The 22,047-nt window shown below is 41.9% G+C and overlaps 1 protein-coding gene across 8 annotated transcripts in view; it reads left to right on the forward strand.

Moving 5' to 3' along the window:
• The first annotated feature begins 2,281 nt into the window (after positions 1-2,281).
• Positions 2,282-22,047, forward strand: part of SYBU (syntabulin) — a 75,774-nt gene continuing 56,008 nt past the window's right edge. For 2 of the 8 annotated variants that reach the window (XM_047783392.1, XM_047783394.1), the window contains exons 1-2: positions 2,284-2,441; positions 4,283-4,484. In XM_047783392.1, coding sequence (XP_047639348.1) covers positions 2,418-2,441; positions 4,283-4,484 — 226 coding nt within the window. In that variant the 5' untranslated portion in view covers positions 2,284-2,417. Of the gene's footprint in view, positions 2,442-2,819; positions 3,030-4,279; positions 4,485-22,047 lie in introns of those variants that run through there. The other 6 variants (XM_047783393.1, XM_047783391.1, XM_047783396.1 and 3 more) reach the window with 6 other exon arrangements.

Genomic DNA, 22,047 nt, shown 5'->3' on the forward strand with positions numbered 1-22,047 from the left:
ACAGGTGTCCTGGAAGTATGGGCCTATCTTGGGGGGTCAGAGGAGGTTTTGGAAGAAACTTCCTAAAATGAAACTTAGTGTATGCATCCCTAGGAGTTGAGGAGAATGGGTGGGTGGGGTGCAAGAAATGCTCTAGACAAAGGGACCAGAATGTGCCACAGTCTAGAGAAAACAAGAGCATGATGCCTCCTGAGAACTACAAGTTCTGCAGTTTGAGGGTATCTATTTGTATGTGGTGGGGGAGTGGCAGAGGGATGGTGGAGAGAGGATGTGTAGAGGTGGTGAGGGATGGGGGGTCTAGAAGAGCAAGAAATGAGATGGGAGAAATAAAGCCAGATCAAGAACAGCATTTGTGCCACTTTAAGGAGTTTGAATATTACTTGGAGGACAACTGGGAAATCATTAATGAGTTTTAATGAAGAAGTATGGCATTTCAGAAAAGACTTGTGGAAAAATTACGGAACTGGCAAGAAAGGGGTAAGAAGCAAGACTGGAAGAAAGGCAATTTTAGTAAGACCATTATTGCAATAATCCAGGATGTTTCTAGTTTAGACTCTCAATGAAGGTAATGCAGTCCAGCAGTGGACAGAAGTAATCAGATTCAAGACATTATTTCTACAGTAGCATGGAGTTCATTTGTAATTTCTGCCCTGTGAGGGCCATGTGAGGGCGGAAAAAGTCAAGAAAAAGACTTTGAGGTTCTGACTTGGAACCTTCACAGTGGCAGGGGTTTCTGTTGTTGGGCCCCCAGATTTTTTTATTCTCAGTTCTCAGAAGGGAACGCAGAAGCAGCTTAACAGTTTGACTTTAGCAGTTCCCGCCTATCTACAGTATATGTCCTTGGGACATAATTTTCGAACTAATAGATTGCAGGGGCCATCCTGGAACATCACTTTCCTGAAGCCCCTCTCTGAGATAGGGGTGGGTATAAAAATATGAATTAATCACCTCTTCCCCCAAATAAAGAATCCTAAGATTACCAACTTCACACATTTTAGAGATCTGATTGAAAAGACATGAAGATGTATGGAATAAAATCTCTTTAGGGATATAGAGGAGGAAAACTGATTTCACCTCATCGTCTGATTTCAGGCTCTTTCTAAGATTCACACTGTACAATCCTATGTTTGAAATTTGAGGGCTCAGAAAAAAATGCTCTTTGGAGGACAGAATGAGATGGTGGTGTTCAAACTATTTTCAAGGATCATAGTCCTCCCATGTAGAACACTGGGTGTATTGATCAGACTGTTCCCTGTTCACGTTGCTGCTTAGATATTCTCCAATTCTGAAATAAAAGGCATCAAAGTTATTCATATAGAGTTTCCAGCCATTTGGAAAGTTTTGTTCCATCAGCTGGGTACTGCTGATTTGGGGGGGAAGTGGGAGGGTATTTGTTTTGTTTTCCTCATCTAATCCTCATAGCTACTCTTGAGGTATTATTATTTTTACCCCTCAAATTTAAGGAGGATAAATTTGAAGTCCAGAGAGGTCAAGAACTTGAGGTATAAAGGCACCCCCCTAGAAGGAAGTGAAGTGCTGCCTTGAACCGGTTTTCTGAGTTCAAGTGCAATGTTTCCAGAACCAGGGGCGGCTGCAGGTCAGAGCTGGAGAAAAGGCTGCTTTCGCTCTGAGCGGCCTGGCTTCCCAAGCCCACGGGAACCCGCCTCATTCTTTCCCTGCGGCGTTGCACTGCCAATGCCGAGCCTATCTGATGCAAATCCGCCACAGAGAATCGCAACCTTGGAGATCCCGGAACCCAGATGCTGTGTCAGTCCTGCAGCATTGCTTGGCTGGGGTACGGGCGGAGGGGGACCCGCCCAGTGTCTCTCTAGGGCGATAATTGTGGGGAGCTGTATATTGACCTAAAACCGAGAAAGCATGGAGGGGCCGCGAGGGAGAAACTTTCCCTTTCTCCATTTTGGTTCTCAGTGAGTCACAGCTTTAATGGGTTCTTCAATCCGACGTGCACCCCCTTCAAACCCGATACGAGGTGCCAGAAAAAGGGGTGTTGCGCATCTCCCGGCTGGAGATGCTCCGAGCCCCCGCCGGCCCCCTTTGGGTCTGTCCCAGAAGAGAGGGAGGGGCGCGCGGACCTGGGAGGGAAGTGCCCGCGGCAAAGTCGGGCTGACCCTGGGCACGGGGGTGCCTCCCCGGGGCTGGCAGGTAAGGGAAGTCCGGGAGAGTGGGCGGCGCCCGGGGAACAGCGGTGGCACCACGTGTCCGGCCGGGGCGGGGCGCCTGGGCGCGCCCTCGGAGCCAAGCGCGAACCGCGGCAGCGGCGGCGGCGCGTGAGCCCCGCAGCAGCCGCCGCCCGCAGCGCGCTCGGGCTCAGCGCAGTGTCCTGGCCCCGGTGCCCGCAGGTGCCTCCTCCTGGACGGCGGCAGCGGCGGCGCGAGGAGCCAGTGGGCTGCAGCGCGATGGGACCTCTTCGGGAGACCAAGGTAAGGAGGGCACGTCTTGCGGGTGCGGATGGCAGTGTCCGCCGATGTCAGAGGGAGAAGGAAGCGGGTCAGGTGAGAGCTGAAAGGTTGGCGGATAGAGTTATGGTAGACGGGGACAAGGAGGTGCTGGGCACGATGAGAAGGCAGGGGAGCAGTTGCTCAGGTGATGAGACCTGGGAGATGGGGAGATGGTACTGGAGAAAAAGATTTGGAGGGTTGACAGTAGGATTAAAAAGATTAACTCTGGTGGGTTAATCCCATCCCCTGAAATTGGAGATTTCGGATCTAGCTCTCAATTGATGTTATCTGTGTGTGATGTGGATAAAAAGGATTTGATGTTTTGGTGACTGAAAAATAAGGACTCCAGCATTGGTTCAGGGTCTGCCTTGTGCCAGCGGAGTGGCTGACGTGTGATACCTGCTGGGTGACCGATGTGCAGAACAAATCCAGAGGCTGGGTGCGGCTTGCGTCCCTGGATAGGGTGGATGCCTGAGCGACCGCAGGAGTTACCCGCGGCTGGGCTTTCCCTGCAATTTCTGCACTGCGAGGGCCTCCCAAAGCTGTTTACTTTGGCAGCGACCCTTCCTGGTAAGCCGCGTGGAAATGAGCAGGAGGTCTTATTTCCAAATAGTGTTTGTTACCTAATCAGAAGCCCTTTTTCCTTTGCACAGGTTAGAGGGAGCAGTGGGTGGGTGGGTATTTGTGTGTGTGTGTGTGTGTGTGTGTGTGTGTGTGTGTGTGTGTGTGTGGTTTTTCTTTCTTTTTTTCTTTTTTTTTTTTTGCCAAGAGCTCCTCCTAAGAATCCATTTTAATAAGGAAGGGTGGTGGTGACCCCAAAAAGCACCAGACTTCTGGCCTATTCTGCTTCTAGATGATGTGCAGCAGTCTTGGCTAAGCATCTTTAGCTCTTTTTATCCTCAGTTTCCTCATCTATAAATAGGGACACAAATTAGTGTCCTCTCTATGGCCTGGGTTGTAAAAATTAAACAAGATAATGGTTGGGAATGCACTTTAAAAATTGAAAAATATGGACAAGATATTACTTTTTTAACATTTTTTTAAAAGCCAAAGCATGGCCCTCTGCATTTAATACTGTGTTTTAAAGGAGAGAGAGAGAGAAAACAATCTCTTCATATGGGTGTCCTATAAGGAAAACAAAAGCTAAACATGATGTGAAAGGTGGAGCCATCTTACCGGGTATTGGATTTTTGTTTGCTTTTCTGTTGGCAACAAGCCTGTGTACCAGGATATTAATGAATAATTAAGATCCTGGTCAGAAGAGGGGGGATTTGAAAGATAAGACTGCATGATCTTTCAGAAAAGAATCATTCCAGGTATATGGGTTTACTTTGTGAGGAGACAGGAAAGCAGAAGTCAAAATGTCACAGCTAATTCAGGGAAAGCAAAATGGAAGTCTGGAGGAAACCAAGTAATAAGCCGGAATATTCTGTGAGTTATAAAGAGCCTTTGGAAAACTGAACACTTGAATGTGGTAAGTGAAGCCAGAGCAGGAAGGTGAGTTAGGAAATGCCTGAGAGAACGAATAGCCTTTCTGTTAGTGGCTGGAAGAGTGTGTGTGTGTAGGGGGGGTGTGGGTGTGGGTGTGTGGGTATGTGGGTCTGTGTGTGTGTGTGTTACATCCGTGCTTTAATAAATAGGAGAATTAGCTCTCAGTGGAAGAGTTTTAGACCTCATTTTAGCATCTGAAACAAGAACTACTCTGAAGATTCAATATTCAGAAATGTGATTTCTTAGAAGCTAAGCCCAAAAGGAGCAGACTGGAGTTCAGAGGGGGCAACAGGTATCCTTTTGTTTTCTTTCTGATGTCCAATTTGGAGAAGGAGCAGAGAGTGCAGCATCACGAAAAGGAGATTTCCCGAAGCCGGATTCCCCGTTTGATTCTTCGGCCCCACCTGCCTCAGCAACAGCACAAAGTGTCCCCAGCCTCTGAGTCTCCCTTCTCAGAGGAAGAGAGCAGAGAGTTCAACCCCAGCAGCTCTGGGCGTTCAGCGAGGACCGTTAGCAGCAACAGCTTCTGCTCAGGTACAGTAGCCATGGGAATGAAGGCATGAAGTGTGGACATTGCCGGTGCATTTTGAATGGAATCTAGACTGTCTTAGAGTCTAGGACTGGACTTCTGTTATTAGAATGAATGGTGTGAGGTTGCATCTTTTTTGCTTCTTTTGACCTACAAATACAGCAGTTTCAAGTAGTTTAAGCTAATGGAGTTTCAATACCTGTTTTTATATGTTATTCTAGTTTATAATTTACTATGTGAAGTCTAACTTTTACTTCTGTGACTGTAAAATGGATCCCTTGGTTAAATCTAGAAAATGTATTAGCTTCCATTTTTTTACTAGTAACCTTTGTAGCCTGTGTACTTCTATTTAGGGAATCCCCAAAGATAAAGCAAGTCCTAATGAATGAGGTCAAGATCAAGGAGGTTTATATCCCAAGACTGGCCTTCTAGGACGGGCCTGACCTTGTATTTCAGAGGGAAAGAGCATGGGCTTTGTAAGCTTACAGGTCTGAGCTGGAATCCTTGGCCTTTCCACCTTGGGCAAGTGGCTTAACCCCCTTAAGCCTCAGGTGTTACATCCGTAAAATGGGATGATAATACCTACCTTGTAGAGTATCTGTGAGGTTGAAAGAGACCATGTACCTAAGTTTATTCCTAACTCAGGGCCTGACTTAGAGAGACGCTTAATAAATGATGGTTCTTAATACAAAGAACATAGGTCAGTTTTGATACCTGATTCAGGAAATTTCCTTGAGTGGTGAGCATATTTGGTAAAGAAAGGCACAGATCACTTCTTGGTCCCTGAAGACCTCTGTTGTCACTCAACAGAGCCTATTATACTCACTGAAGCACCTAACTTAGAAAGACTTGTATTCTTTGAGAAGTATTGGGAATTTGGGTAAAATTTAAAGGAGTGACTCTTATGACTCATAAAGAATGGTCATAGAGGATAATTTTTAGAACTTATTTAAGGAAAATGTGATTTGAAGATTAACACATGAATGAGAAGGGACATATGAATCAAGGTGCTGTGATTAATGCCCTAATTTAGCAGGAGGCAATATTCCATTCTGTTTAATATTGGTGATTACATTTTCAGGCAGTGGTTTTAAAAGTGTAGCTTCAGATTTCTTATATACTTTCACAAAATAATTCCGTCCAGGGCCTAAGTCGTGTATTAGAAATACTGTGCTGCCTGTTTTTAAATTTTTTCTCTGCATTGCCTCAGATTCTCTGCTTGGTTTTGAAAAATTCTATCAAAATATTATATTTTCAACTTTATTATTGCTGAATCCAGTTTAAAATGGAAATCCACTAATAGTTTGCCTGACACTTTCCCAAGAAGAACACAAAAGGAAAGCTGACAAGCTGGAGCAGTTAAGATTCCTGGAACCTAGAGTCTTATTTGCAGAATGTAATGCTGTTTACTTTCACTCCATTTTGGAGCTCTAGAATCACTCTGGTTGAATGTGGCTGAACCCAGGGGATATCATTTCCAACTGACACGGCTTTATTTACAGAACTCAATTTCACATTTATCCCTGAAATTCTCTCCACATAATCATTTTCCTTATGACTGACTTCAGGGTGAACAGTGTTACCAGCAAACAAGAAAAAGTTGGTCAAAACAAAAGACCCCCCCCCACCCCAATAGATCTTAGAAAATACATTTGGCAAACAAATAAAATTGTTAATCTTAGTCATGAATCATTCTCTCCAAGACCCATTTCCTGAGTCATCCCTTCTTCCCAGGAGACCTGTCTCCCACTAGGGCCATAATGCTGTACATGAAAATTGAAAGTAGATATTGATCCTTCTGCCATTAACTAGCTGAGAATTGATGGCAGAAGCATCTAATGATTGGTGTCTATAAACCTACTTTTCGATCTGCCTCCAGATAGGACGCCCCCTGCTCTTGGGTCTCATCTTCCCGCTTGGCAATTCCCCAAGGTTTTGGCTGGTGTCTTTTAGTTCTTTGCTTTCCTTTTCTAAGAGCCCTGGTAAAAAGTCCACGACAGCTTTGGAGTGTTGCACTGACTAAAATTGACAGGAGCAATGTCTTTGGGGGGTGTGTTAATGATGCTTTAGGAGGTCAGTTGGTGGATGGGAAATAAATGGATTTGGCACTATGGGGAGTATTAAAGCTGCAGTCAGTGAGGTAGAGAATGTAAAACACGTCCAACCAGCAGGGGGAAATAACTGGTTTTAATCCAGCCACTTTAACACTGAAGCCAGAATATGTGCTGGTTATCATGGCAGTTAAGTCAGAGACCGAGGTCCATGCAAACCTTAAAAATGCCATCCTCTGCTCGAGTGAAACTCCAATAATTTAGAGATGTCTTTTGCTGTCATAACTTCATAACCATCCTGTGATCATCTGCATTAGTTTGTCTTCTTTATAAATCATCACATTCACTAATGTGAAAGAGGGCATGCAGAGTTAGAGGGGCTCTTACAGTAGTGAAATTATAGAGGAAGATGTTTCTCAAACACAATGCAATTTAATTTGAAAATTACAGTTTTAGAACTGCTAACTAGGTCCTTTCCCCAAATCTGTATGAAAGGCTATATTAATTGTGAAGAGCCTCATATATTCTAAGATGTTGTTTTTAAAAGAAGACTAAAGTGTTGGGTTTATATATAAATTAAACTAAACTAAGAGATGATCCTTTCTTTTGAGAGTCTGGCTTTCCCATCATTAGTATTATAGCAAAAAATCCTAATGGTGGTTTGAGTTATACTTCAGCGAAATAAACAACAACTCTATGTTGAAATGTCCCTCACCCCTACCCCCCACCCTCATATTTTTTCTGTCATTTTACTTATCTGTGCAATTAAAAGTCCAGGCACTATTTCCAGAGTGACCGGTCCTACTTTCTCTATTTTTTTACCTACTTTCTCTATTCCTTCCCCTCCCCTCCACTGCCTTCCCCCTTTCCTTTCCCACAGGAGCCTTGACAAGGTACATTTAATGATTTGATAGTCTATATGCTAATTCACGTGTTGTCTCCATCTCATTTCAGAGGGAAGAAGTTGTGTGTGACCTTTTGCAATTCATTTGGGGTGTGTCCCCAAAGAGCTCTTCTTTTAATAGCTTCTTATTAGAATTTCTCTGAAGAGATGCATATGTTTCATGCATTCATTAGAACGGGTGTTTTTGCACTTGGACATCATTCTCCTGTTAAAAGAGTCTATTCCTTACAGTTTGTGTTCAGTCTGGGCACAGGTGGGCACAGTTAAGCTAATACTGAAGGCAGGCCCTATTTTGTGTGCATGGCAAGTAAAACTGTACATTCTTAAATAAATGTTAACTAATGCTTTCTTCAAAAAAGAAAAAAAAAAAAAGCCGGAGTTCCCATAGTGGCTCAGTGGTTAACGAATCCAACTAGGAACCAGGAGACTGTGGGTTCGATCCCTGGCCTTGATCAGTGGGTTAAGGATCCTGCGTTGCCATGAGCTGTGGTGTAGTTCGAACACTTGGCTCGGATCCCGTGTTGCTGTGACTCTGGCGTAGGCCGATTAGACCCCTACCCTGGGAACCTCCATATGCCGTGGGAAGCGGCCCTAGAAAAGGCAAAAAGACCAAAAAAAAAAAAAGTAAGGAAATATAGTCAATAGTAAACTAATAGAAAATAACCCTGCCTACATGTCCTCTCTTTTATTTTTAGTCAGTTAAACCAGTGTTTTGGCATAAAAATCACCCTATCTTCCTTCCCTCTCACTCTCCCAACCCACGTTTCTTGTTTTAACGTGCCCATAAGAAGTCATAAAACCCGTATTTGTGATTCGTGCTCTGAGTATTTGTGATTTGTGTTCTAGGTGTGGGCCATTGATTCTAGGACTCTGTCCTCCCCGCCCTCCTTTTTTTGGTTGGCAGTGCATTGTGTTTGGGTGTTTGTCATTGTGCCACAACTCCAGCCACTATTAGTAAAGCTAATGACCAGGGTAAGTCAGTCACATACAACAGCCACCTGACGTGGTTAGCAACATGCCATGCATTTCTCTCTGCTTAGTTGAGTCAGTAATTACCCCTTAGAACTGAGAGGCAGATGGATTGTTGGGTTTTAGGCTAGTTCTCCTTGGGGTGCCTTGTAAACATGACAGGTGGGAGAAGTGATGCATATAGTACACCACTGGTTTTATGGGAGACCAATGATTTTTCTGAGTTATTTCCGTGTTTCTCATGTGCACACATACACATAGGCAACTTTATGACTAAAGTCATTAAAAAACATGTGCCGGATCAATCAACTGAATGGACAGAATCTGAGATTCTTTGCAGTCTAATCCTGAATAAGGTGTTTGCAAAAAGTGCTTTGGTGGTTATCGTGGCTGGGAAGAAATCTTTCTTTGAGTGCCAGCGACCTAGAGGTAGTCATTGTTGCTGTTTGTGGGCTGAACAATTAAGGCAAATTACAACCTGACTTGTACCCTGCTGAGGCATGATAATGCCTCCAAAAATTTGCCTGGCCTTCCTTGCCAAAAAGAAATATTTTCTGCTATGCTTTCGTCCAGTTGAGGAAACTTGGCATCTGGATAGAGTAAGCCTTTGAACGTAATGATCGGAATTGAGATGAGCTGATTAAAGTGAGCTGCAGTACTGAATTATACTGTAATTAAATGACTGCCAACCTGCTGTGAAGAAAGAAACAAAGCCCCTAAGACTTTAGCATCATTTTAATGAGTATATGGGACCTTGGCACTGCTGTATAATATATATTTCAGATGCATAGCTGCCTCAGTGTCAGAAATAAGTACCAATGAAATATGTTACAAGTGAGGGCACATAGACGATACTTCCTTGAGGATGCGATAACTGTAGTTAGGTGGACAAGAGCAAAATTTTTTGCCATTTAATAAAATTACTTAACAGTGGGGAGAGTAAAAGATAATCACAATGGAACTGGACCACACCTGAGAGCAAATCATAGTACTTAACATGAAAATCTTGACTTAAAATACTCGTGTTTATGGCATTATTTCTCAATTTCAGAGTATGGAGTTTGTCTACTTTTGAACTCCTGAGAAAATTCATTTAAAATCCAGATGCCTTGGCACCGCAATAACCTATTATCGTAGAATGGAAGGGCTCAGGAGTCTGTATTTTACTCTTGGGCCTACTGAAGTCTGAGTGTCACTGTTTTGTGGCCCAGGTGTGTTTAGGGATTTTGTATGAGGGATGTGAGGGGTATACCCAGTGGCATCCCAGGATGAACAAGGATCAAAGATGGCAGAAGAGGTGCCCAGCCAAGCTGCTTACACCCCTGGCATGGGGCAAGGAAAATGCCTCTACACTCCTTGGAAATTATAGTTGCTCACTCTGTATTTACAATTCCAATGTCATGAGTCTTAGCGGTAATACTATTTATATGTAGATGAAGGGTTTAACTTGTGTTCAAAAGGTAGAAAAGTAAAATGTCCTTCCTTTATTTTCCTGTGTCATCCTCTCTCTGGATTTACTGTTTCTAACCATACTTTTATATATTTTTTTTTAATTTTTTTTAGGCTTCACTTTTAAAAAATGTATTCAATTGAACTATAGTTAATTCACAATGTTATATTAACTTATACTGTATAGCAAAATGATTCAGTTATACATGTATATACATTCTTTTTCATATTCTTTTCCATTCTGGTTTATCACATGATATTGAATATAGTTCCTGTGCTATTGTAGGACCTTGTTGTTTATCCATCCTATACATAATCATTTGCATCTACTAATCCCAAACTCCCTATCCATTCCTCCCCACCCCTCTTTCCCCTTGGCAACCACAAATGTGTTCTCTATGTCTGTGAGTTTGTTTGTTTCGTTGATAGGTTCATTTGTGTCATATTTTAGATTCCACATATAAGTGGTATCATATGGCATTTGTCTTTCTCTTTTTGACGTACTTCACGTAATACAATACTTTTAATTCTTTTGCATTTACTTAATTTGATAATAGGATGATTTGGAGTATACTGAAAGCAAGTATATCCTAAACACCCAGTAGATACACTGGGTGGGAGGAAAAAAAGAGAGAAACTGAGACCTTGGAGTAGCAGGACATTCAGCTTCCTGCAAATTTCTATTTTAAAAAATGTATTATCAAGTAAGCATTTATTCCTTGCCTGGTGAGACTCAAGAATTATGCTAAGGCTACAAACATATATAAGACACAGGGATTGGAAAAATCAATGTTTTTATTACCTTATCCCTTACCCCAAAGTAAATGGGATAACACATCTTTGGATGTGATTCCCACACAACTGCCTTTACTAACTGGTTTTGTATCTGGTCCTACACCTACTCCACACACAAACCCCTTCCTTGTAATTTGAGTTTGTTGCTCCATTTATTATCTGCATTGGCCTCTCCTCTCACATTTCATAAGCCCAGGGGTTCAAAAAAGTAGCATTCATGAGTGTGGTGTTGTGGATAAATATGAGCCTTGGCATCAGCAGACCTGAGTTAAAAGCATGAAATGAGTTTAGAAAGGTGGGCAGGGCCAGATCAGGAAAGGCTTTGTTTGCTGTGCTAAGAACTTGATCCCTGAGATCCAGGGTCCTTAGAGGAACTGGACCAGTAACCTCAAGAGTGAGGCCACCTGGATAGATGACAATAGAAGGGACTCTGGATCTGGACAGTGTGTGCCCTGTCTAACAACATGCAGAATTTCTAAAATTCAACTTTTTTTTTTTTTTCAAATGGCACACATGGGCAGCTAAGGCTGCCATTTTTCAATTTCTAAACATCTTCCAGAGCCAGTGAAGGATTTTCAGCAGGCAAGTCTTATGACCAGATTTATAATTTAGAAAAAATCTTTCTGATTATATGTTGGAGAGTGGAGAGGAGGAGACAGGAAATGACAGTGAGGAGCCTGCCTGGTTTCAAGGCCATTGTGGTAGCAGTCTAAGTAAAAAATGATGAAATTACATGTGTGAGGACTGGGAGCTAGAACATAGGCATCTTAGTCACCAGTTGCAAGTGGAAGGAGAAGGAAAGGATTGTGTCTAAATTTCTACTGGATGAACCCAAATGGAGTAGCAAGGGTTGGGGAGGAGGACAAGTCAGGTTAATGAGTTTAGGTTAGGTTTTGCTGCATTTGAGATAAAGGTAAAGGTCTGGAGCTCTGAAGAGAAGTCAGATATATTGCCAGCTGAAGTCAAGGGACTTTAAGATAGGTTTCCCCCTCTATCTTAAAGTATAGCGTTCTCCGAAACCTTTTGTAAGCAGAAATGGTGTAAAGCAAAGAAGCAGTCACCTTGGGACACAAGGTCTTGCTGATGGATGCAAAAGTAAATGGAGATAAAGATGCTCACAGACAGTTCAAAGCTCTGGTGGTGTGATGCTGAGATGCTGGGTGTAGCTCAGGGGTTTGGCAACATCATTCTTGCTGCCTGAGGTGCATGTTGCTAATGGATCGATGCAAAACAAATGCTGAATGCTATTTTTCCATAGCTGCCTTTTTCATAAAAGCGAAAATTCTTTTGGGATTTATATCTATTAGCGAAAATACTCATGTAGGTCTTTCCAGAAAGTGAAGTTTTATAAAGCAGACTTTCTAAATGTGAGGGATGCCCTTTATTACCTGAGGGGAGTACTCGGAGGAAGAAGATTAGAGCACATGGCTAGAGGTCTTAGATAAAGCAAGAGTAGGCAGAAAAAGGATAGCACGGCACCTGAGAACAACCAGTAGAGGGGAAGGGGAAAACCAGGAGTGACAGTGTCTTGAATCCCGAAGCAAGGGAGCTCTCCCAGAAGAGAGCAGCTGACAGATTCACATGTTGGTCACAGCAGGATTAAGTAAAGTGTGCACATAAAAGTGCTTAAGGGGAGTTCCCATCGTGGCGCAGTGGTTAACGAATCCGACTAGGAACCACGAGGTTGCAGGTTCAATCCCTGCCCTTGTTCAGTGGGTTAACGATCCGGCGTTGCCGTGAGCTGTGGTGTAGGTCACAGACACGGCTCGGATCCTGCATTGCTGCTATGGCTCTGGTGTAGGCCGGCGGCTACAGCTCCGATTTGATCCCTAGCCTGGGAACCTCCATATGCCTCGGGAGCGGCCCAAGAAATGGCAAAAAGACAAAAAAAAAAAAGTGCTTAAGAATGAGACCACTGAGTAGGTTATGGGAAATCTTAGGCAAAAACAGTCCCCAAAAATTGTGGAGGTGGACTCCAGATTTCATCAGGTTGAGATGTGAATGGCAGGTACCAAATAGAATGTAGAAAACTTAAAAAAAAAAAAAACCTTAACAGAGATGGGAAAGAGAAAATAGAATAAAAACAAGGGTTGCATTTATAATAAAGATAGGGTGTTTATCAAATCACGTGCATTTTGATAAGGTTTGTAGGCTAATGGGAAATAGGCAAGAAAAGAGCTTGAAAATAGTAGAGAAGTAATAACTTGATATCATAATAACAAGATGAGGGTAGACCAAGAAAGAAATGTATAGGAAGAAAAGAAATGCTGGATATGAATGTAGGTATACTTATGGGTCAGAATAGGTAGCTGAAGGAAATATTTCAAAGTCTTCTTCTTTATGCTTCCTCTATTGGTCCATGTGACCTAGTTTGACATTTTCTTTATTTTTTTTTAATTTTTTTTATTGCTCAAATGAATTTATCACATCTGTAGTTGTATAATGATCATAACAATATGATTTCACAGGATTTCCATCCCACAGCCCAAGAACATCCCCCCACCCCCCAAACTGTCTCCTCCGGAGACCACAAGTTTTTCAATGTCTGTGAGTCAGCATCTGTTCTGCAAAGAAGTTCCATCTGTCCTTTTTTCAGATTCCACATGTCAGTGAAAGCATTTGATGTTGGTGTCTCATTGTATGGCTGACTTCACTTAGCATGATAGTTTCTAGGTCCATCCATGTTGCAAAAAATGCTGGTATTTCGTTCTTTTTAATGGCTGAGTAATATTCCATTGTGTATATGTACCACATCTTCTGGATCCACTCCTCTGTCAATGGACATTTAGGTTGTTTCCATGTCTTGGCTATTGTAAATAGTGCTGCAATGAACATTGGAGTACATGTGTCTTTGTGAGTCGTGGTTTTCTCTGGATAGATGCCCAGGAGTGGGATTGCTGGATCAAATGGTAGTTCTATGTTTAGTTTTCTGAGGACTCTCCATACTGTCTTCCACAGTGGTTGCACCAATTTACAATCCCACCAACAGTGTACTAGGGTTCCTTTTTCTCCACACCCTCTCCAGCACTTATTATTTGTAGACTTTTGGATGATGGCTATTCTGGCTGGTGTAAGGTGGTACCTCATCGTGGTTTTGATTTGCATTTCTCTAATAATGAGTGACGCGGAACATCTTTTCATGTGTTTCTCGGCCATCTGTATGTCTTCTTTGGAGAATTGTCTGTTTAGATCTTCTGCCCATTTTAGGATAGGGTTGTTTGTTTTTTTGGTATGGAGCTGCAGAAGTTGTTTATAAATTTTGGAGATTAATCCCTTGTCAGTCGATTCATTTGCAAAGATTTTCTCCCATTCTGTGTGTTGTCTTTTTGTGTTGTTTAGGGTTTCCTTCGCTGTGCAGAAACTTTGACGTTTGAGTAGGTCCCATTTGTTTATTTTTCTTTTTATTGTCAATGCTCTGATAGGTGGATCTGAGAAGATGTGGCTGTCCTTTATGTCAGAGAGTGTCCTAGTTTGACATTTTCATATGTAGTTACCTGACTCCCCAGTAGACTGTAAGCTCCCTGAAGGCAGGAACAGTGTAGTTCCTTGCACACTACCTGACACACACAGCAGTTGCTTAGTAAGAATTTGTTGGAATTTGGTAGAAGGTGTAATTAGGAGAACAGGACAAGTGAAAATATTTTATTCCTTTATTGTATTGAGAGCAGGATACTTAGTTGCTGGAGAGGTATACTGATTAGAACAGTACTCAGTACTCATTCAATAAGTTTATTAAAGGAAGGAAACATTCCTGGGGGGGGGTCCAACATCTCTCAATGTCAAAAAGAGTCATCTGTGTAATAGAACCATGCCCCCAGTGCTGTGGTAGTTTGAAGACAGCTCTCTTGCTAAGAAATCAGAAAGTACTCCACTCAAGAGTTAGTACTTGAAAGCCTGGAGAAACACAGGAGCCCAGGTTATTTCTTATTTATGTATTATTTTGTGTATATGTTAAATATAAGGGGTGTGTGTGTGAAGTGTGTGGGTATGTGAAGAGCGGGTGTGGCACACGTGTATGAGTGTGTGAGATGTGCACATACTTTGTGTGTCTGGTGGCGGCAGAGGTGGAAGGCTTGGGAATTGGCAAAGCTTTCTGGAGGAAGTGACATCTGAGCTCTCTGTTTATTAAAACTCCACAATCAGGCTTACCTCCTTCTTTTCCACTGAAGTGACACCTGCCAAGTTCTCAGTGTTCTCGCCACCACCAAACCTAATGGTGGATTCTTTGTCTTCGCCTGTTCATCCCCCTGAATTCCCATTCTCAGTCAGTGGCACTCACTCGATAACAGCAGCCCAGTTGAGAGTCAAGAAGGAATTCAGCACAAAGTCACATACCCACGTTCCCCAGGACTCCAGCCAGACCCTAGCCGCCACCCCACCCTTCCACCCAGGTGGATTTTATTCTGAGAAAGTCCGTCTCCTCCGATGATCCAGGGGAGACGCCTGCACTCAGGTCCATGAGACTGCGGCGTGTGCCCATATTGGAGGCAGATTTGCTGGTGTCTAGGCACAGTACCTGCCCCAGATCTCCACTGCCACTGGGCTTGGATGGTGGCATCTTCTGCTTTGAGACGCACTCCAGCCCCTCATCTGCCAGAGTGGAGGCCCTGCCCGGCTGCTCTGAGCACAGCTGGATAGTCCAGATGCCCCCCCCCCATTCACTGCCCACAATGAGGCTCCTCTGACTCTGGGAGCCCAGGCGTGTCAAGCCAACTGCATGCTTTTTTGGGGGGAACCCAAACCAAATTTCCCAGTGCTCAACCCAGGGGACTTGTCCAGCACTCACCTTCCTCCACTCAGTGTGGATTTTCCCAGGGCGCCTCCTCTTTCCTGGCTGGCTCCATCTTTATTCTCTCCTTGTTAGCTTGGGTGCCCCTGAAAATAGGCCTCCTCTTAGACGCTCACCCAGTCCTCAGAATTCTTGAGCCCCTTGGATCCTGTGGACCTAACCTGCCCTTCTGTTTATTCTGAGGTGTTTGTGAGGATTATGTCTTCTTTAATGCTCATCATGGTTTGTTTTACATTCAAAACTAATAACCATGTACAAACATGTATGTCAGAGTGGATATAATCTCATTCATAGGATTTATTTTGTTTGGCTTTTCACCCAAGTAAGATCATGCTATATTGACCTATGACCCTTTCTCTTTATTTAAGTAAATATTTATTGAACATCGATTGTGGGCAAGGTGCTATCCTGTACCATAGAGCTGAACTAGGGTGATAAACAACACTGACAGAACTCCTGCCCTCCAGGAATATGAATTCTAGGCAATCCCTCTGCCTGTCACCGCTCATCAGTGCCCCCATTCATTGTCATGACAGCTCCTTCGCCATGATGTGGAAGGGCTTCCCTTCTTCAGCCTTTCTTCTGTGGATGGACATTTTATCTGAATAAATCTCTGAATTTCATTTTATGAATGTCACTGGAATTACCTTGTTCCTGAGTATGTTTCTTTTACTCTCTTTTTTGGGTACCTTTTAAAAAATGAGGTAAATACCATGATCTGTATATATTCTCTTTTATTTCCAAAAAAAAAAAAAATCGAAAGGCAGCAATTACACAAACTATGTAATAAGCATTGTTTTTCCTTAATGTTCTTTAACATTTCTCCATGTTTATGCCTTACTCCATCTTAACCATCACTAGCTTCAAATTCTCAGTGTGAGAAAAGATAGAAGAGAAGGAAGACATCACTACCAGAGAGTTCACTGTAATTCAGGGGTCCTGAGCGTGGTTTGGCATTTCCTTGTTGTAAGGTTTGCAAGAGGTCAAGAAATTAGCTTCGCGGTGTCTGTTTCTGTGTGTCTCTCTTCTTTCCTTCCTACCTTCCAGCTCCTCTCTGCTCCCCTCTGCTGTCTTCTCCTGACAAAGAACCTTAAAAATAAATTAAAAAAAAAACAAGTCTTTATAAAGGTGTGGCTTAGAAAATGTAAATAAACTCGTGTTTCTAAGGAGAGGGAAAATGAGTAGTATTAGTAACATCCTTGTTTTGGAAAGATCATAACCCTTTCAAAGAAAGAGCAAGAGAAATAGAGAAATAAAAGCTTGCTGAGACGGAAGAAGTCTCCACCCCGTAGCTGGGCTCACCTGTCCCCGGACAGCGACTGAGGCGCCCTGGTTCGCAGTATCAGCATCACCTACCTTGTCACCACACTCCTCCATAAATGTGTCGTTACGCTATGTTAACTCTTTGGACCGTGGTGTTTTCCCCTCCAAGTTCCTCCTGACGGCGCTCACCAGTCAGACGGCTCGATGCTGGTGGAAAACCCAGTCATGGCCCTTGTTTCAGAGAAAGTCCTGTGAGGAAGTGGACATGCCTCACCTCACTTTACTTCTCGTCCTCTGCTGCATAGGCTGCGCCAGAATGACTTTTATGGGAGCACTCGAGGCCCCAAAATAGCTCAGAAATCCTGGGAATGTTTATATGGGAAGTGATTATTTTGTCTCCAAGAAACCAGGGAAACGTTCATTAAATAATTTCTCTGTTCTCCGCTTGTTTTTTGTAGACGTAGAGTGCGCGTCTTAGTGGAGGTGCTTTGTTCGAGTTACTTTAACAAGCTCCCTTCCATCAGTGCACACGTAGGCTCACACACACGTCCTTCAGAGAAAATAAGCTCCCTTTGACTCTTACCACCTTGCAACTGCCATCCTATTTATTTCTCTGTTCCTCCTCATAAGCAGAACTTCTCCAAAATCCTTTTTTTTTTTTTTGGTCTTTTTAGGGCCACACCTGCTGCATATGGAAGTTCCCAGGCTAGGAGTTGAATTGAAGCCGCAGCTGCTGGCCTACACCTCAGGCACAGCAAGGTGGAATCCTTAAACCACTAATTGAGGCCGGGGATCAAACCTGCGTCCTCATGGATACTAGTCAGGTTCATTACTGCGGAGCCATGATGGGAACTCCTCCTAAATCCTGTAATTTGATCTTGTGAAGCACATGAGTGACCATGTTGGCGAATCTGACCTTCTCTTGTCTGCTCTCATTTTCCTTGACTTCCCAGCAACACTCATCACAGGTAAACAAGCCCCTCTCTTAGGAAAGATTTTTCTCTTTGGCTCCTGTGTCTTACCCTCTGAGAACCTTTGTTGGCTCTGCTCCATTCCTCTCATCCTCTCTGGGTCACGGTGCCTCAGTCCTCAGCCCACTTCCCTTCCTGCCCCACCAAGGACTCAAATCTTTTTAAGATGGGTTAAGTGTTTAGACCATGCTTGGTACTTAGTAGGCACTCAATAAATATTAGCAAGACACAATATCACTAATACAGTCTGTTCTCTGTAGACAAGATTGTTGTCATCTCCTGCTTAATGCACACGATGGCTTCCATTGCACTTAAGTAAGATAAATGTAGGATTCCTGCCTATAATCCTGCACATGCTTAAATGTCTTCCTTCAACCTCATCATCAGTCCTTCTCTGCCCTTAGCTTTCCTGGCATCTTCTCAGTGTCCTCAGTGCATCAAACTCCTTGTGGTTCCCTCTTCCTGGACTTCTCTTCTCTGCCTTTTAAATCATGATCAGGAGTTCCCGTAGTGGCGCAGTGGTTAACGAACCCGACTAGGAACCATGAGGTTGCGGGTTCGGTCCCTGCCCTTGCTCAGTGGGTTAACGATCCGGCGTTGCCGTGAGGTGTGGTGTAGGTTGCAGACGCGGCTCGGATCCCGCGTTGCTGTGGCTCTGGCGTAGGCCGGTGGCTACAGCTCTGATTCAACCCCTAGCCTGGGAACCTCCATATGCCGCAGGAGCGGCCCAAGAAAATGGCAAAAAGACAAAGAAAAAAAAAATACATAAATCATGATCAGTTCCTTTCTCCCTCCCTCCCTCTCTCTCTTTTGATCTCAGTTCAAATTACTTCTTCATTTATTAGACATGACAACCTGTCTAATAAATGAAACACCTTCCCACCTCCAACCCAGCTAGTCTCTATAATATCACTCAATTTATTTCATTAACAGTACATCACAATCAAAACTTTTTCTCTTTATACATTTTTTACTTGTTTATTAGCTGTCTTTCTCTACCACTAGAATGTGAACTCCTTGAGGACAAGGATCTTAGAGTGCTGGTCATCAGTACATTCCTAAAATCTGGAAGATTATCTGGCACACAATAGGAAATCAGTAATTATTTGTGGAAAGGATGGATGGATGGATGCGTGAATGAAATTCTTATGATTCAACACTGGCAATTTTGTAGTGTCACATTGTATAATACTGAAGAAAAATTAGTGTGGAGCTTTGTAGACCTGTGAATTCTCACTCTAAAAAGATGCTAAGTATAGGTGAAGGGATAGAAGTTCAAATTTTGCTACTGAAAACCTAGAATGCAAAATTATCTAAATAACAAGCATTAAATGGTTATTGCATTGAAACAAAAACTGGAAATAACTACAGTTCCTTGCCTCAAATTCTGTGGTCTGTTTATGATAGGATGGCTTCTTTCTAACAGCTTCCGGTGTCTGTTTTTAATTTGAGAACTCCCAGAATTTCTACTGTTTCCTTTTGGAGCAAACATAGGTAGAAGAATTTAGAAAACAGTTAGCTTGTGGTGGTGAGAAAAACAAGGACTTTGGAGTCAGACAAATCTGAGTTTGAATCTTGAGTAAATTATTTAATAGCTGTGTAACTGTAGATTTCTTAATTTCTCTGAGCCTCAGTTTTCCCAACTATTAAAATATTAAAATTATATGATAAAAATCAGTGTTCTTGCCACACGATAGCAACTTCATAAATGTTACCTTTCTTATCTTACCTACATCCTTTCAGTGCATTTGAATGGTTTGTGATAAGAATTTCAGAATGCCTACTCACCAGGAGTTTAAGCTATATCATTTTACCTGTGTCCGTCAGACTATCTTCATAAATGTCAGCATCTGGGAGTTCCCATTGAGCTCAGCATATTAAGAACCCAGCATAGTCTCCATGGGGATGCAAGTTTGATCCCTGGCCTCGCTTAGTGGGTTAAGGATCTGGTATTGCCACAAGCTGAACCATAGGTCGCACATGCAGCTTGAACCCACTGTTACTGTGGCTGTGGCTTAGGCCAGCAGCTACAGCTCTGATTTGACCCCTAGCCTGGGAACTTCCATATGCTACAGGTGTGTCCAAAAAAGAAAAAAAAATAGTATCTGGAGCAGTAAGAATAATAACACCTATAACAGTGTCTGGCACATAGCAGATACACAATATTTGTTGAATGGATGAGTAAGTAACCTGTAAATATTTTTGCCATTCATGAGAATCAACTAGCTTTCTATGTAGTGTAAAGAAATGTTTCCTTAAAATAGAAATGTTTTTTTCCCCCAAATTATGCAACTGAACATTGAACAACATCAAACCATAACTGAATGTTTCAAGACATTATGGCACAAAACCACATTTTCCTCCGCCTGATGTTATTTTTAAGTATATCTTCTGGAATTGTTTAGTTCAGCATTTTGGAAAGCAAATGAGCTCTGAGATCTAAGTTCACAATTAACCAGAAGTTTTAGAGTTGTTCTTTGGACTTTGAAGAAGTATTTTATTTGCAATCTTTTTTTTTTTTTTTAGGGCCACCCCCCATGGCACATTGAGGTTCCCAGGCTAGGGGTCAAATCAGAGCCGTAGCTGCTGGCCTACACCACAGCCACAGCTACCTCAGATCCGAACCGGGTTTGCGACCTACACCACAGCTCATAGCAACTCGGGATCCTTAACCCACTGAGCAAGGCCAGGGATCAAACTTGCATCCTCATGGATGCTAGTCAGATTCATTTCCGCTGAGCCATTATGGGAACTCTTTATTTGTAATCTTTAGAATCCAGTATTCTATTCTTATATATAATTGACACAAGAAAGTTGAAGTAGGGACTTGTCATCAAAATTGCCACCAAATGTGTTTGATAGCACTGGTTTTTAGGCACTTTGGAGAAATGGCAAACAATTATATAACACATACACACTTTGGACAACCTTAATATTTTAAAATGTGTGGATTTTAAAATACTATATATTGACTTTGCAAAAATGTTCATTGGTTTCAAAATTTCATCAGAAAAGCATTGTAAAGTAATATGGAAATGATAGATTTCCTAAAAATTAAGAAAATAATAACAATACAGGTAGCATCTAAATAACACTGCATTTTAAAATGAATTCTAGATGGATTTAATTTAAATGAACTGAAATAAAAAATCCAGAAGAAAGTATAGGTAATTTTTAATTGATCTTGGAGTAAAAAAGCACATTCTAAGCATTAAAACACTGCGAGAATTCAGAAAGGAAAATGTAGAGAGATCTGACAACTAGAAATAGAAAAATTCAAATGTCAAAAACATTATAAACCAAAAGCAAACAACAAACTTGGTGAAATATGCCAGAGTGCTATGCTTTTCATATATAAGAATTGCTTATTTCGCACAGATCAATAAGAATTCCTTATTATTCCTTTTTCATAATTGAAAATTTGTCAAAGGACATGAACAATACATAAGACAAATAAAAGAGGCCAGCAAGCATATGAAAGACATTAAGCCTCACTAATAATTAAATACATGCAAGCTGAAACATCAGGAATACATCTTTCATTATTAACTTGGCAAAAATGCAAACAAACTAGTATTCATTACTGGCAGGAATTTAAAAAGTGGAATACTCTTACAATAATAATGGGAATATAAATTGTCTCAAACTTTTTGGAAGACTTAGTAATTCCACTTTTAGAAGATACATTCTATGAGATAATAAAAAATTTGACCAGAAATATATCTGTAAAATGTATTATTAAAGCAATTTCCGTAGTAGTGAGGAAATTGGAAACAACCTAAAATACCCTACAAGAAGGAATTGATTTTTTAGAAACACTATATTCCTGTCTATTTCAAAGAGTTACTCATTTGAAATAATGTTTTTGAGAAATTAAATATTTTGAACCTTTTAAAAACATACTCAAAAGCAGAGAGAACATCACAATGAACCTCAATATGCTGTTTGTCCATTTTATCCATCTTAAGTAATAGTAAGATGTCATATTTGCTACATCTATCCCTTTTTTTCTCTTTTGTAATTTGCTAAAGCATTTTAAAGCATATATCCAAGCATCATGTTATTTCATGTCCTACCTACATGTCTCAGCATGCATTTCTTTAAAAAGTGAACATTTTCTTACATAAACACAATGCCATTTTCATTACTAATGCATTTAACATTATTCCTTGGTACAATAGAGAACACTGAAATAGCCCCAGTTGTCTCAAAAGTATCTGTTTGCTTCCTCATGGTGTCATTTAACCCAGAGGCCAACAAACTTTTTCTGAAAAGGACCAGATAGTAAATATTTTCAGCTTTGCTGGCCAGATGATCTCTGTTGTAATTATTCACCTCTGCCATTGTGCTTGAAAGCCACAGCAGACACTATGTAAA

The sequence above is a fragment of the Phacochoerus africanus genome, chromosome 6, assembly GCF_016906955.1.
Source record: "Phacochoerus africanus isolate WHEZ1 chromosome 6, ROS_Pafr_v1, whole genome shotgun sequence".
Lineage (NCBI taxonomy): Eukaryota > Metazoa > Chordata > Mammalia > Artiodactyla > Suidae > Phacochoerus > Phacochoerus africanus.